We start from the raw sequence: 15,646 nt of genomic DNA, 5'->3' as shown, positions 1-15,646 counted from the left end.
TCTTCTCAGAATTGTCAGTGGAAAAAATAGTAAGAATGAAGACGTAGGTGTGGTGCATTCGACATGAATAGAAAGGAGCAGAAAGGAAAGAGATATACATATATATATTTGTATCAAAATAATTGACTTGGGGAATAATTGAACTCTAGAAATGTTGATTGGAAGAGGACCATGGAGACAGTGTATAACAAATTCCTGCTCAGAGCAAGACTACCACCACCACTACAACAGACTTTCAGATGAACCCAGATCTTGAAAGTATCCAAGGAAGGGGATCCCACTGCATCTCTGCTTAACCTGTTCTAGCCCACACAGTGAAGAAATCTAGTTGCTGAGTTAGCTTCTTGGTAAGTTAGCTCTTGGTGCTTAATTTTATAAAACAGAAACAAACAAGAATAAGTGGCTTACAATTAAAATAACCAAATAGAGAGAAAGTATTGTTTATTTCATAATGAAAATGCTTTTTCCACTTGAAAGTGAGAAAATAAAGATTTATGCACAAGCTCAAATTGTAAAAATCTTTGTATTTTTATACAAGCTCATAAATACAAGAATTTTCAAATTACCAAGCACTCTTCATCCAAAAGTTCTAAAATACCCATTTTAGCTTCAATAAGGTCAATAACAGGCTGGTTGTCATAAAAGTCTATTAAAGTCCATGGGATATCTTCCTTCATATATTCTTCTTGTTCAAGTTTAAAGACATGCTAGATATATGAAAATTATGAAAACATATGGTTATAATTAAGGCAATATATGTATGGACGTGTGTGATTGCATACAGAACATGAAAATATTTATGTTTTGTAGTACAGTATTTGTCTGTCTTGTCAGAAGTATTCGTGTATATATACAGGTTTATGTACGTGTATATATACATGTAGAACTACACACAAAGAAAGAACTGTTAAATGAAATGAACATACCAGGTTAAATTGAAGCTGTAGTTTTTCATTAGCATAATTGATGCAAAATTGTTCAAAACTGTTCACATCAAATGTTTCAAAGCTGGAACATGTCAAATAAAAAAAAAATGATGCAATTTTATTGAAGAAAAAAAATCTCTTCACATTTAAATAGAAATCATAATATTCTTGTAAGACTTTGTACCTAATCTAATAATTCTAAAAAAAAATAAATAGCCATAATAGTAACGATGCTGCTAAGACATTTCAAAATTTCCCTACAGGTTAATGTTACCAGACATGACAGAGCTAGAAAATCCAGAGTTAAATCTAAAGGTGTCATATCGAAAGTTAAATTTAACATCACTCACACATGCACAAAAAATATTTATAGTTGCAGAACACTTCTTCTACTCAGGATGCAAAAGAAATTGCATGACTAAGACTTTTTAGTATAACAAAACCTTCCAGATTCATTAGCAACACAAATTAACAAGTGCCTTTTATCAATCTCACAGAAAAGGCACTAAGTTAATCAATAGCAGAGCACTGATCTTACTGAAGCTTAATTAATTCATTTTTTTTCTAGAGACATTCTTACCCATAAATGTCCAAAACACCAATAAAAGTATGTTGTTTGCCAGTGAACTGCAAAGCTTGGTTAATTCTTTCCACAATGAAGTCAAATAAATGAGAATATATCTTCTTTGCCAAAGCATCCCTTGCATTAACAGCTTGAGCTTTTGTCATTGGCTTTATTACAGTCTCTGAGGTAGTGATAATCTTTCGATGGCACAGCCACTGTGTCATTTTGTCAAAGTTTAAATCCAGGAGTTCACAGAATATATTGAGATGACTGTCTTCTGGCTTTAAAGATAAATAAATATTATTAGATTACACTTAATAAATATTATTAGATTATATTTAATACCTTTAATGTTGTCTAGACAGTGAAATCCTAGCATAACTGGCATCAGTCTGGGAGTTTTATTTTCTGTTCACTTAGTCTGGCAAAATCTTAAGAGCTAAAACAAGTAATGGTGGACAGAGCTACTGACATAGGAAAGAAAACAGACTGGGTGAGACATTGGATAAAGACGTTGAAAGAAAAAGTGACTTTAATCTATGTTCAGATGTCCTTGATTTTTGACTTGTACTGGGACAAGTCTTTTTGACTTGTTGCTGGGACACATTCTGAGCAGCTTTGACAATGCTGTTCCCTTTATTCTGCAAACAGTCCCAAACTGCTTTTCTAACAGCTTTTGGGCAGAAACAGAATTCAGATAAAACATTCACTTTGTATACATACAAAGACAGATAAATCTCGCAAGTTTAGTATATACCAGATTTAATGCTGCTCTTGAGGCCCAAAATTTAGAAAAATATTGCTAAATGTCTTTTGGCAGAGAAGATAATAATAAAAAATGCTGTTTTCTCAGTGAGCTACTTCCTTACATTGATGGATGATCTTTCATCTCCTACAGCAGTTATTTCCACATTGCCTAAGTGTAGGATCGCTGCCAGTGTTTTAAAAATATCCATTTGAAAATCTTCCTTCAGACCTAAAAAAAAAAAACAATTTTTGATTATTTTAAAAATTCAAAACCAGAATTAATTAAAATAGTACAATGTTGCATTACTTGCTTTGTTGTGTAGCCAATAATTGTATAGCATCTCTGCAGACTACTGTGAAAGCCCTTGGTTCTGCCTACTTTCTGCCTGTCTGATGCAATGAGAGATTAGACAAATCCCTGTATTCCCACAGCTGCCAGCTAGAGTCTCCTTTGGCTTTCACACAAGCCACATTAGGGATAAGGAAGCTTCTAATTTGACTTCCTTCACAACACATTAGCCTAAGATCTAAGCAGACTCCAACCCTTAGTGATTTTGATAATTTATAATAAACACCATTGGCTAATAGCCATTTGTTCTTGCCTAGCATTTTAAAATAGACCGATGGTGCAGAAGACATGCTACAAAGGAAACAATTTTGATAATTACTACTAACTTTTTGGACATTTAAGAAACAATCCCCCTTTGCCCATTTCAGAGAAAAACAAATTTTAAATGCATGTAGTAGATATTTCCAATAAATTACCCAGTAAGGCAAATGTCTTCTGAGTCTCCACCATATTTGCTCTGTCATCAACTCCTTCAATAACTGTATTACCACCCATTCTCGTGTAGTTAAATTCTTCTGCACTTCCTAGAGACAAGAAGCAAAACTTGTAATGATGGAAAATTCAGGACTGCGAATAGCCAATTATTAAACTTGTAACACTGTAAAATTTAAGATTCTATCACATGCAGTGAGCTGAAGGTGCCCTTTTTCCAATGGAAATCCATGGGCCTAACTCAATTTAGTTGGCACAAATCAGTATTCCTAATGCCTAGCAATCTTAATAGGTGATCTAACTAACAAACAAGAACAAAGGTAAGTAAACATGTAACTAAGACCTGGTTCTTCCAGGTGGCATTAAAGCTGCTCTGTGGATAAATGAATCAAGGATCCAAACCGTCATTATGGTATCTGCCACTACATAATTAGAATAATATTTTCAAAGACACTTGATCATGTAGTACTCAAATTACAACCAATTTGCTCAAGTTCAAACAGGATTACTAGCTAAGCAACTTAAAAGTGCAAGTCCTGTAATAAGTCTGTGAGATTTATGCTATAAAGCACTTAACATCATAGCTTTTGAAAATTCGTTCTCCAAAATACTGCATTGCAAAGGTGAAGAGTAGGTTATTTTCTTGAGACCTACCCAATTTAAGATGCTGAAATTCAGGTTGCATAGCAGATGCACACAACTGATAAAATATATGGTAATTTCTCTCATTCTCTGACTGTAAATGAAAGCAAAGAATACTGTTACAGAACGAAAACCAACATAAAACAGAAAAACATTTGATATTCAGCTCCTGTAAAGTGGTACTGATACTTGAAGGCTAAATTCCACTGCAACAGCATTTAGCAAAGGAATTGTCCATCATTAAAAAGTCACACTTTTGACTTCAGCAAGAGCTTTGAAAGTGATAAATACAGTATGCTTCATTTCCATCAATGATATGCTGAGGGTTTTTTTTTTTCCCCCCAAGGCTCTTACTCTAATAATTTCTTCAACCTGAACAACTATCTACTAATAAGAACTGTCAAATACTGGAAAGAGCAACAGTGTAGAAGTGCCAGCTGAAACACTGAACTGTGGTAACTCAGAAAACTCTCTTTATATACCATCTTTCAGACAGCATAAATATAGAACTATTTTTTCATAGTACTTAAAAAGTTACAATACTACTAAAACACTACTAAAACTTTGTAAAAAAATAAAGCTTTGTAAAACTAAATACTTTCTTATTATAATGATCATATCTGGCACTGTAATGGGTCACATGCAATAATCCCTGGCATTGTAAGTTTTCAGCCAATTTTTTTTACCCTACATATTCACACTGTGTGACACAATTCACAGATTTCTCAAATACTTCTTGCACTTATATTAGGGTATCATTCCTCAAATATGTTCTCCACTTAACATAAGGAAGAACCTGGAAAAAATCAGTCCTGTGTTCTAAATGAGATTAGCTCCTCTGAAGAAAGGAAATTGAATGCTTATTAGATGTGCTATTGAAGAATTTCACTTAACTATTTCCTATTTTCATACTTTCTATATGAAACCAGCATAGTTAAAGGATAACATATTAATGGCTACACTCGCTTTGACTGTTTTTATTTCACATACCTGAAAGACAACTCTAGATTTCTCAAGCAGATATGTTCTCATGTTGGCTCCAATTATTCGGTAGCTCTGGTCAAAACTGATTTCAGTGTATTTTCCAAATCGACTGCTATTGTCATTCCGTGTGGTTTTTGCATTGCCAACAGCCTACAAAAATGATAAACTTTCAGAATTTGTTTTACTAGCATCTTTCATAAGAATAAATTTCTCAAAATGTGACTCAACTTCAAATTCCTAAACTCTTATTTGCTCAAGAATCAATTTCAGCAATCAACTGTGTTGAATGAGAAGCAGGGAAATTATGTTCTCTCACCATACAGAACCTTAACCATTTTCTACTCTGATTAATAAAAGGAAACAACTTGTTCACTATTTTTCTCCTATCGTCTCATTAACAGGATGGGGTCAGATAAAACTTTTGCAAACTAGTACCTCCAGAGGGCTGTTGACAGGTGATGCAGAACCTTGGTGTTCCTGAAGCTGACCACCTTTTTCCATCAGGAACATTCAGAGGCTAAATTTCTAATTTAGATGTCTAAGTCAGTCAGATAAAATGTCCCCTAATGATTTCAAACAAAGACATTCAGCTGCACTTGGAATTCTTTCCTTGACAGACTTGACAGATATTCTCTGAAATTTACCTCGGTTATTGGATTGGATGCCAATACTTTATCCTCCACATGTGCATTGCTGGTAGACTTACTCACAGTGGCAAAGTATCTCATAGTGTATCTTGCAGACACAGTCTTTCCAGCTCCTGATTCTCCACTTACTATAATAGACTGATTCTTGTTATTTCTAAAACCAAGTAATTAGACAGTTTAAATCAGATGTGTCTAAAATGTATGCATATATATATGTAAATAGATATAAGAATTATACATATGAAAGAAATGTATGAAAACACAACCGTGGTGAACGCGTATCAGTTCCACCTTTCATCCATTCTCTTTCAATCCGCTTTGGTTGTAACATGACATCTCTAGACTGATGTCATTGCTACTCATGCGGCTAAAACAACGTTTTATCAAAAATAAAAAGTTATGAGTTATATAAATTCCTCAGCTGGTTAAGTATTTACTTCTTCTCTAGTTACCCATACAAAAGTATTCATAATAGCCAAAGGTAAGCACAGTTAATTCAAATTCCAATCAACACTGACTGCCACAAGACTTGAAGTGGTAAGTATGGACATTAAACAACATACTGAACCTTGCCATTTGCTTGTATGCTTCTTCTGCCACAGCAAATATATGAGGATCCATGTCCCCCATGTTTTGTCCACTATATGCATGGATAATGGCATCTCCATATATTGGCAACTGCTTATAGGGGTTTATTGCAACCAAAATTATTCCTATAACCAAGCATATAAAACAGAGGTTAGTGCAATGAAAACTGGCAATGACAGTTTAACTGAATCAAGGTAGCAATGTTTTCTAAACTAGGTAAAATATCATGATCAACAGACACGTGAATACGCGTACAAAAACTCCAGTGAATTACAAGACACTCAAGGGACACATCACTCACATCATCCTGCAAACTAATCCAAGATCACTTTTTTATTTTAAAGTTTTGTTTTTGCATTTGACTTTGCTTACCACTATAGGTGTAGATAAGCTTAGACTCCACAAAACGAACTTTAAGATTGTGTAGAACAGCAGGTTCATGGAGATAACTAAGTGCAGTGAGATCATTTTCACCAACAAGTATGTCGGGATTTCGTAGAGGTGGCAAAGCAGCTGGATCAACAGGGTAATTAATTTCCTAACAACAAAAATGACTTGAAACATCACAAAATAAACACATTATGTCTGTATAAACTATCTTTACACAAAGTTACAGGGTTGATGGAAAACTGTCTGATTTTGTATTTAATCAATTCCATACATCTCACCAAAATTAAGGGACTAGAGCTCATGAAAATAAGAAGGTGATCCTTTTTTCATTAAAAGAAAGGTACATTATTTAATTATTTTCTTTACAGAATAGGAAGGAAAAAATATGGAAATACTATTTTCAAAATATAACTTCAGTAAAGAACACTGATAACAAAAGTAATAAATCCCAGATAAAGCAGTAATTTTAGTGGAAAAAAAAAATGCAACAGCTACCTCTGTGGGAGATACACATGTCTTGCTCTTCTGCTTTACTTCAATGAGTTTCACTGCTCATTTCAAAAGCGATCTTTCTACATCAACATAAATCTCATAACCTAATGTGATGCACACGGTAGAAATGCACACATTTTGAGCTGTTACAGCTATTTACTGTACAGATTTCAAAATTCTGGTAACTGCAGAGTTATCATAATTCTTCAGAGTTATCATAATTCTGCAGAGTCACTGCAGAGTTATCATAATTCTGCAGTGATCATAAAGGAAAATACAGAAAATTCATTTAGACTTAGTGACGGTGAGTCCTATGTTTCTACATAAACGTATCTCAGCAAACCCCACGGTAATTAAGGCTTTTCTCCTTACAGTTCCATCTTCTAATTGCACTTGGAGAAAACGGTCTCCAGCTTTGTAGTTTTTCGTGATTTCTGCGGATTGCCAAACTTCTTCATTATCAGGGATCCACACCCTGTTGTACTACAACAGAAAAACAAGGTAACAGTTAGCTATTATCATAAAACAAGACTATAAAAAGATAGTTTTCAAAAAAATCAAGTGCAACCTAAATGCTAAAGTGTATGCCAGGACTCTCTGGGATTACTCTTAGCTCCGACACTTTCATTGGGGTGTATTTTTGTGCTTTAGTGATTTCTTGAGGGGAAAAAAAAAAAAAAAAAAAGAGAGAGAGAGACAACAGACAATTTCAAATATACTTGTTCTACTCCTGTTTAGCATGAAGTCTGCAGAACAGCACTTAGAGTAGTAACTGAACAATGGCCAGGCTGTTGCCAGGCTCTTCAAACACTCTATAAAGAATAAAACAAGCTTACAGCACAGCCTTGACTCTTTGGAGAATTTAAATGAGTAAGCAAGTATCAGAGAAAGTATCTCATTTAGTAGAACTTAGACAATCACTTCCTTGAATTCAAATACAGGATACTGAATTTAGAAATCATTTTGCCATAGGTACAAATACACACACAAGAAAGAGACTACACAGTTACTTTTCTTCCAACAGGATCAAAATGTAACTTCCCAATAACATCCTCCCCCGTGCTGGGGTGAACTTCAAACACTACTGGCAGGTTGTTTTCTTTACAAGCAATCTGCTGCCTTAGCTGCAATCATTCCCAGTAAGACCCTTTAGCTCTGTCTCAGGAAGAAAACACCATTCTTGGAAGCACTTACTTCCAGTGGAAGCAGATAAATTTTAATTCCCTTACAGGTATTTGGAGAATGGAAACAAGAGAATTACTTCTAGCCTTCTGAAGCGTGGTTATGTAAGTGTAAATTACGTTGTACAAGCCATCCAGTTTTCCTATCTTGAAGTTAAAATGCTAAAATATTAGCAATGTCTTTCAGTTCTCTGCCCAAGAACGTATAGGAAACAGCATTCCCTAGGACATAACAGCTGGAAGCCTTAGTAAGTCAGGAATTTCTTCACTGACGTGCAGTTGTCCTTCTCTTCCTGCCATGGTCTAATAAAGCAGCAGCATCTCTAAAAGACCCCCTAACGCATCACCTGTATATCAATTGGTACTGTTTTAAATAACATTGAAATCACTTCTATTCAGAAACTTGCAGTTTGATACCATTTCTGACGTGTCAAAATATTTTTGCACTGTATTGCATATATATCATGTGGCAATGAAAATGACACTGAAGATTGGGCTTGAAGAAGAAAGCAGGAGTAAGGACAGAGATGTCAAGGGAAAAAAAAAGCATGAAAATCACCAGTACATACTGTACTGAGTTTCTTGTGGGCCCTCTCTCCTCTCATTTGTGATTTAGTAACATCTGAGCCAGAACCATTTAGTCTCTACTCTCGCAAGCAACCACGTCATATAATCTTGTATCAGCATCTGTTTTGATAGCCAGAAACCTTTATTTAATTCTCCTATCCTAGCTATACACATGGTCAGCTTATACCAGCTTTGTGCTGTTTAAATAAACCTGTGACAGTTGCTGCTGCCTCTTACTTGAAAAAAATAAACATTAGACAAGGATTTCATGAGGTGTTAGCATGCCCCCAGATACCTCAGAGACTCTCAAACCTTTTCATTTTGTTGCTTCAGCTGTTACTTTTTGCAGAAATGACTTTCCCCCCCTCTCTACTCTGGGGGAAGCCTTGGCAGCCCCAGCAGATCCTTAGAACATGGCAGCCTCCAGCCCAAGGACCCTCCAGAATGACTTCTGGGTCGTTCCTGCACAACGCTGATTTCCTGGCCTTTAAAAATACTTACATATCTGTTCACAGCTGTTAAATGGAATTCTCTATTTGCTGTTATTCCATGAGTCAAGAATCTAACAACCAAATAACCTCAGAACACGGCATGTTCCCATGTAACTGAGGGAACTACAGCAGGACATGGTCAAGAAAGGGACGGAAAAAGGCATGGGATTGAAGCACTTATTCTTCAGAAAATGTCCCTGTGATTCCAGGAGCCTCCATTGGCAAATGTACCCAGCCTACCACAGCTCGGTTTCTCCAGACCCTGCCTTACAAGTAAACACAAGGGCCTGAGCTCATTTTCGTATCAAGTTACACCCATGCTCCTTCCTCCCCGCCACCTCTGCACCTTTCCTCCCGATTTACAAAAACGCATGTTCTTCCAGCTGCTCAGCGTGGTGTTAGTACAGCAAACAGACAAAAACCACCGCAGCAAAAGGCCAAATCGAGTTTAGTATGGCATCTAGTTTTGTGACAGAAGAGACGGGCCTGGAGGTCAGCAATATGCACGTGTTTTGTTATTTAAGGCTCAGCAAACAGATTGTACATCGCAACGCTGTGCTGGCCACTGGAAAAGTGGGAAACGTGAAAAAAATACCCCGGCTGCGTTCAGGAGAAAGAATCTTTGTTTCAGTTCCCAAATCTGTCTAACATATTAAATACCTGCATAAAAACGAGCACTGAGGTTGGGTGACCAGCAGACCGCTGTTATAGTTAAGAACTGCCCATGAGCAGGTCAGCGCGTCTGCGCCCTGCACCCACACGGCATGACAAGTCGCAGAAAATAAGTGGTTTTCTAGAAGATACAGAAAAAGAAACACCGTGTTTTCCCAGGGTGTCCTGGGGTTTTACAGTCTATTAGCTGCAGTTCTCTGTCATTTTTTTGGTTTGCGGGTTGCAGCGCACGCCGGCCAGCCCCGAGCCCTGGCCCTGCCCACGGCAACCGGCAGCGAGCCCCCGCTTTCCCTCAGAGCCGCGTTAACGCCGAAATCGATCAATTCCCGTTTAAAAGCCGCTTATGTTATATTTTCTCTGCTGAAGCACAAACCCGATCTGCCTTCGTGGCGTACCCACGAAGAAGATGACGCGTCAGGTCCCGAATCGTCGAACTTTCAGTCACGCAGGGGAAATAACTTCTGACAGACACGCAGCTGCGAAACGCCGGGGAGCTTCGCGGCCGTCGCCCGGCTCCCCTTGCCCCTTTCCCCTTATCCCCTTTCCCCCTTATCCCCTCACAGGGCGGCCTCGCCCCCCGCGCCGTTGCCCCCCGTGATGGCGGCCGCGCGCTCACCTGCGTGTAGAGCTCGGCCAGCGCCATGGGCGGCCCCGGCCCCGGCCCCGCTCCGGCCACCGACGCGCTGCGGCCCTGCCGGGGACAGGTGGCCGCGGCGCCACGGCCCGCCCCCGGCCAGCGCCCCCGGGCCGGATCCTGGCCCTGCCCCGGGCCGGGCGCGGTCCTGCCCGGGGGGGAGAAGGCGGCTCCTGGAGCAGGGCGTTTGCTTCAGGCGCTGCCGGCACCCGAGGGCGCTCCGCGGAGCCGAGGGGGCCGGGGTGGCCGCCCCTGTGCCCCCTCCAGGGCCGTGGCGTGGTCGCTAACAGCTACCGGAGGTAGCGCCGAACAAGTCGGAGCGGCGTTAAGTACCTGTGTGAGCTCACACGGCAGCTCGTTATTTGTGCAGGTAGGTAAGTATAGGGGGTGAGCAGCAGGCTCAGTGATTACATAGACGGGTGCAGGCCTTGAAGTGCTGCTAGGCAAAGCTGGCATCTTGGATACATCTTTAGGGATTAAGTATAACAAATTGTCTAGAAACCAGAGGGATCATGAGGGCAGCCGTCCCTGACCAAGGAGAAAAGGGTGGGAATACTGAGCACCTTGCTATAGGATACCATGAAGGAGTTTCTCTAACAAACTCAGAATATGATTAAGAAAAACACAAAAACAGCCTCAGAAAACATTTCATAATCTTAGGGCACTCATAGGTACTACACTTAAATATTATTTGTGAGAAAGAATATTTGAATAAATATAGTACTTGTTTTGGCAGCTGGAAATAAGTCTCAGAGGGCCGCCACTCCTCCCTGCCTGCCTGACGCTGTGGAACTTCCATGGCACAATCAGAGTGTAGAGCACTACAAATCTGACATCTGATCTTAATGATACTTGGTAAAATATTTGGTTAAAAATAGCGTATTATATCAAACAAAATATTTTCAAATACGCCCCCAAATTTATGACACACTGCCAATATGGGAATAGGCGTTCATACATTGAGTCCTCAGATTTTAACCAGCTACCTTCACAGTCACCAGTGCCAGCACAGAGCTTATAAATTCTAGCTAAGGTTAAAAACTTGTGATGGTTCTGGATTTCCATACAGCTGTTTTTGAATGCGGGGTCACCATTTGCAAAGAGATCCTAGACAGGGGCTAACATGGTGTAGTTCAATCAGTTATCTTGGGAAATGTACCCAAGGCAATTCTTAATAAATACACTCAAGTGGCCAAAGCAGGGCAAAGCAACAGAAATAATGAAGCGGTCTTTAACAGCTCCTAGAGTTATTCCAGAAAAGAAGGAGAGGAAAGACTGTGTTTTTCAGCTACCCAGAGCCTTGGCTGAGAAGACTGGGCCCTATATAAGGCTGCTAGAATTCACCTAACAGTGGGTAACAGACGGAAAGCCTCCTCCAAGAGGAGGCTGAGGACAAAAGACAGGATAGTAATCCATTTAGTCCAAAGAAAGTCCAAAGCTCAGTCAAAAGTATGACAGCCACATATCTAAGTATTCAAAACAAACAAACAAACAAAACAGAAACAAAGAAAATCTTACAGCCGTGTTTTTATTTGGACATTTTCCAGTGATAGCTATTAGGCTACAGTTCTTATGATGCATACATTTACTAAGTACAACATCAGACACTACAACAGATCAGAGCTCAGGTCATTCTGACAATGTTTTGGTTTTCATCTATGTACCGTGGTGGTATTGAGTGAAAATCTATGTTCAAAGGCTTTTATTTACCAGATGAAGTATCAGCATCTTAAAAAAATGTTTACTTAGAGTACTCATACGGTATTTGAAATGTGTTCAGTTTAAATCACAAATTACACAGACCTTCAAATTGCAAATGCTGGTGTTTCCAAGTTGGGAACAAATGTTACCGGGTGTCAATCTACTTTTCAACACTGAAGTTGATCCTGCTTTTTTCCTGTGATAGGTAAAATAGATTAATTACATTTAACGGACTTGAGCACTTTCATGTTCCATCCCAGACTGAGAAGCAATTTTTTTTCAAAATTTGAATAGAAGACTATGTCCTAAACGCCAGAATAAAATGGTCACTGGAATAAAAATACACCAAACTGAATGAGGTAATTGTGCAAAATCTCTAGAATAGATGTGTATAATTCTAAGGGGTCTTTGACAAGTATTTTTCCAGCATCTGATAGAATCTATTATAGCAACAGATAATAAATTAAAATATAAAAGATATATCCACATTAACAGAGCATAACCATGATTCAAAGGAAAAAAAAATGTTAAAATAATTCTGCATTATAATTCCATGGTTAAAGAGATATTAGTCCTAAGGTGAAAGATATATTATACACTGACACGAAAATTTTACTTCTGAAAAGTGCATGTAAAATACTGCCATGTAAAGTATTAGATGAATTACCAATTACACATCTACTTCAACTGAAAAATATTTTCCTTTAAAACATGTCAAGCAGCATATACTTTTAACGTGATATAAAAGTAATACCGGTCAAACCACTGAGTTTAAGGATAATATCTATAAATTACTAAACACTACTTTTTTAAGGAAAAGAGATACAATAAGGCTTTTTACAGGTAAACAGACTTTAAAAATAAAAATACATTTAGGCATACATTTTAATACACTAATGCTTACATAGTGGATACACTTCCTGATCTACAGTATGAACATACTGTAATGCTATTTTTTTGTTTTTCAATAGGAGAAAAATTCTGTAGGTCAACATGTTCTCACTTATTTTCCTTCCTAACCATGTTCCTGAAAGTGAAGGCTTTCCCATTACACTCTCTCAAATACAGTACGTCTAAAAGTCTGAAAACTACTATACCCCACCATTCTTACATTATACCTTATTTGGAGCCGCTCATAGTTTCAAGAATTAAGTAATATTAAAAAAAAAAAAAAAAAAAAAAAAAAAAGGTTTTGGTTACCACGCACAGAAAGACAATCCAAATCATAAGTAAAGATCATTCAAAATATTTATGCAATGCAATATTAGGTTCTTGCAAGTGTCAGCTTGGTCCATCAAGTGTAATATGGGGCATAGACATTTGAAAGTAAGACAACATGAGCATCTTAAAATGATACTTACAAAGTTTAGGTTATCGTTTATTTATTATTTATTTTAGCAACCATATAAACAGTATCTCTACCTCTGAAGTAAAACACAACTGAAACGTTTTGCTTTAGAGCAACATTTTTTTCTGTGAGTTTGCAGGCAAATAGGTAAGTACCAAATAGTCTAATAGTGTACCCCTAGATTATTTCTCAGTATTTTTAAATAAATTAATGTTAAATTGCCAATTTTTATATTGTATAAAAAATATTGCACAATGTAACTGAGTAATGTGTGTGACTTTTTTTTCCACGTGTTATTTTGCGCCATACACCACAAACTACATTTTAAAGATCAGAATTGGAACCGCAAGGAAGGCCATTGAATCAGCATGCGTCATGGTCAAATGACAGCATCATAGTCAAAACTCACTTAGCATTTTTATAAGCCAATCTTTCTAAGAATATGAGTCTTGGGCTACTGCAGAAATTTTCTGTTAAAGGTTTTCTTCTCAAATACATTGGATGAAGGAATACTTTTTTATTTTTTAAACTTTTTTTTAAGTGGCAACAAAATACATTATACTGAAAATACACACATCTCTGGGGTCTACAAACAAAGAAAAACATCAGACAGACTACAAAATCTAAATAAATACAAAAATCATGACTGATTTCTGATAATTTGTTTCAAGATTTTGTATTCTTAGATAACTATTAAAAAACAAAAATAACACAACAACTAAACATGTAATTTCCAGTGTGCTACTTGTGCTTAGTTACCATTTTCCTTTACAGGTGATATTTGATAACATTTGCAAAACTCCAGTTAGAATAACAGACTGCATTGGACTGTAAATAAAGTTGACAACAAAAAATGAAATACCTTATTTTTAGTGCCTAGTATGATACTGTCATACATTTAGAAGAGCACAATATGCAGCAGCAATTTAATTTGTAAACCACAGTACTAACAAATGAACACCCATGTTATAGCATATAGTAAGCTATAGGACTTATCACTAGAATTTATGTCAAACTGACATAAATAAGGAAGTGGTTTAAGAAATCATTTTATATATTGCCAGTTTTTGCTTCTCCATTCCAGTTTTTACAAATTAAATGTAACAGGCTCCCAAGTAACTGTGTATGCTACTACAAAATGCCTTACTTCTGAGTCTTCCATGGTCAGGACTGTGACCGTCCCTATTGGTCCCTGCCTATGAGAAGGTTACATATGGAGTTTAATTTACACTATTTAAATATGTTACTAAAGATCTAAAAATGTCTCTAGACAGCTGAAGACACAATTTTTGTCCAAGCCCGATTTCCATATTCTGGAAATCTATGAATCAGTTGTGTCCTCATAAATGCAATGACTGAACACAAATGTACATCTTTCTATTAGCCTTCAATCTGTGGAGCTGCTGTGTAGTTTTCCAGCTACTTTTACTACAGATCTGGGCATATACAGACTGTTTGTTCAGAAACGTGTTTTCAGTAGCTCACTGTGTTTTAATGGGTCATGGTATCAGGCAACCGATTCTCCATCTAACACTGACAGCACATCCTTGGGATCAGACACGTGATATGAAGCCCAGCCCCAAGCTGGCTGGGATCTGGATGGTTTCTAACGCCAGAGAGGATGGATTAAACGGAAAAGTAACAGGAAAGATGTGTTTAGCATCCATGAGCAATTGAGGAGAGTCCTTCCTGTCTCGAAGACGCAGCTGCAAAGAAAAGAAAGTGATTACATTAGCATTTAACCCCTTCATTGACAATAATCGTCTTGCGATAAGGTAGTACTGCACCTGTGTTTACAGATATGTGCGTGTGGTAACTTGACCTGGAACGTTGCTAACAATTGCACCATTAAACTGCGGTTACTTTTGGCATTTTTAATTTGGCATATTTGCCCCTTATAATGTAATCTGAAAATATTTAGAGTCCTTGCAAAAGGAAGAAGTTAAGCACTATCTGGCAACCAGTAAGCAGAATTACAGTTTTATCTCAGTTCTACCTTGCCGGTCTCCCTTAGCCTGCTAACAATGTACCCAGATTTCAAACAAACCAGAAAGATCATCTTTGTTTCTTTCCTTTTGTTCTAATTGTTGATTTTCTTTGGAGTATTCAGAACATTTAATTTTTATTAAGATATATTACATTAAAAGAGATAAATGAAGAACTTTGGAATGCTTATAGGTCTCAGCTTTCAAAGCAGTTGGAAACTCTCACACAGACATAGGTCTGAAAGAAGTAATTTAGAAATTTAGAAGCATTTAGAAAGCAAGAAAGAAGCATTCAGAAATGTTAC

At 37.4% G+C, this 15,646-nt stretch overlaps 2 protein-coding genes across 4 annotated transcripts in view; both read right to left on the bottom strand.

The window, feature by feature from the left end:
* The window catches only part of MYO5C (myosin VC), a 34,946-nt gene extending 24,403 nt beyond the window's left edge, over positions 1–10,543 (bottom strand). The window contains exons 1-12 of one of the 3 annotated variants that reach the window (XM_068695688.1): positions 10,290–10,543; positions 7,135–7,245; positions 6,253–6,418; positions 5,861–6,005; positions 5,290–5,446; positions 4,652–4,795; positions 3,674–3,755; positions 3,004–3,111; positions 2,361–2,467; positions 1,507–1,772; positions 927–1,008; positions 567–707 (exon numbers count right to left, since the gene is read on the bottom strand). In XM_068695688.1, coding sequence (XP_068551789.1) covers positions 567–707; positions 927–1,008; positions 1,507–1,772; positions 2,361–2,467; positions 3,004–3,111; positions 3,674–3,755; positions 4,652–4,795; positions 5,290–5,446; positions 5,861–6,005; positions 6,253–6,418; positions 7,135–7,245; positions 10,290–10,316 — 1,536 coding nt within the window. In that variant the 5' untranslated portion in view covers positions 10,317–10,543. The remainder of the gene's footprint in view (positions 1–566; positions 708–926; positions 1,009–1,506; positions 1,773–2,360; positions 2,468–3,003; positions 3,112–3,673; positions 3,756–4,651; positions 4,796–5,289; positions 5,447–5,860; positions 6,006–6,252; positions 6,419–7,134; positions 7,246–10,289) is intronic. The other 2 variants (XM_068695687.1, XM_068695685.1) reach the window with 2 other exon arrangements.
* A 1,276-nt stretch (positions 10,544–11,819) lies between these two features.
* The window catches only part of MYO5A (myosin VA), a 101,966-nt gene continuing 98,139 nt past the window's right edge, over positions 11,820–15,646 (bottom strand). The window contains exon 41 of the mRNA XM_068695253.1: positions 11,820–15,062. Within this exon, the coding sequence (XP_068551354.1) occupies positions 14,910–15,062 (153 nt within the window). The 3' untranslated portion in view covers positions 11,820–14,909. The remainder of the gene's footprint in view (positions 15,063–15,646) is intronic.

Source organism: Anas acuta, chromosome 12 (assembly GCF_963932015.1).
Source record: "Anas acuta chromosome 12, bAnaAcu1.1, whole genome shotgun sequence".
Taxonomy (NCBI): Eukaryota; Metazoa; Chordata; class Aves; order Anseriformes; family Anatidae; genus Anas; species Anas acuta.
This window is presented reverse-complemented; position numbering and strand designations above follow the sequence as displayed.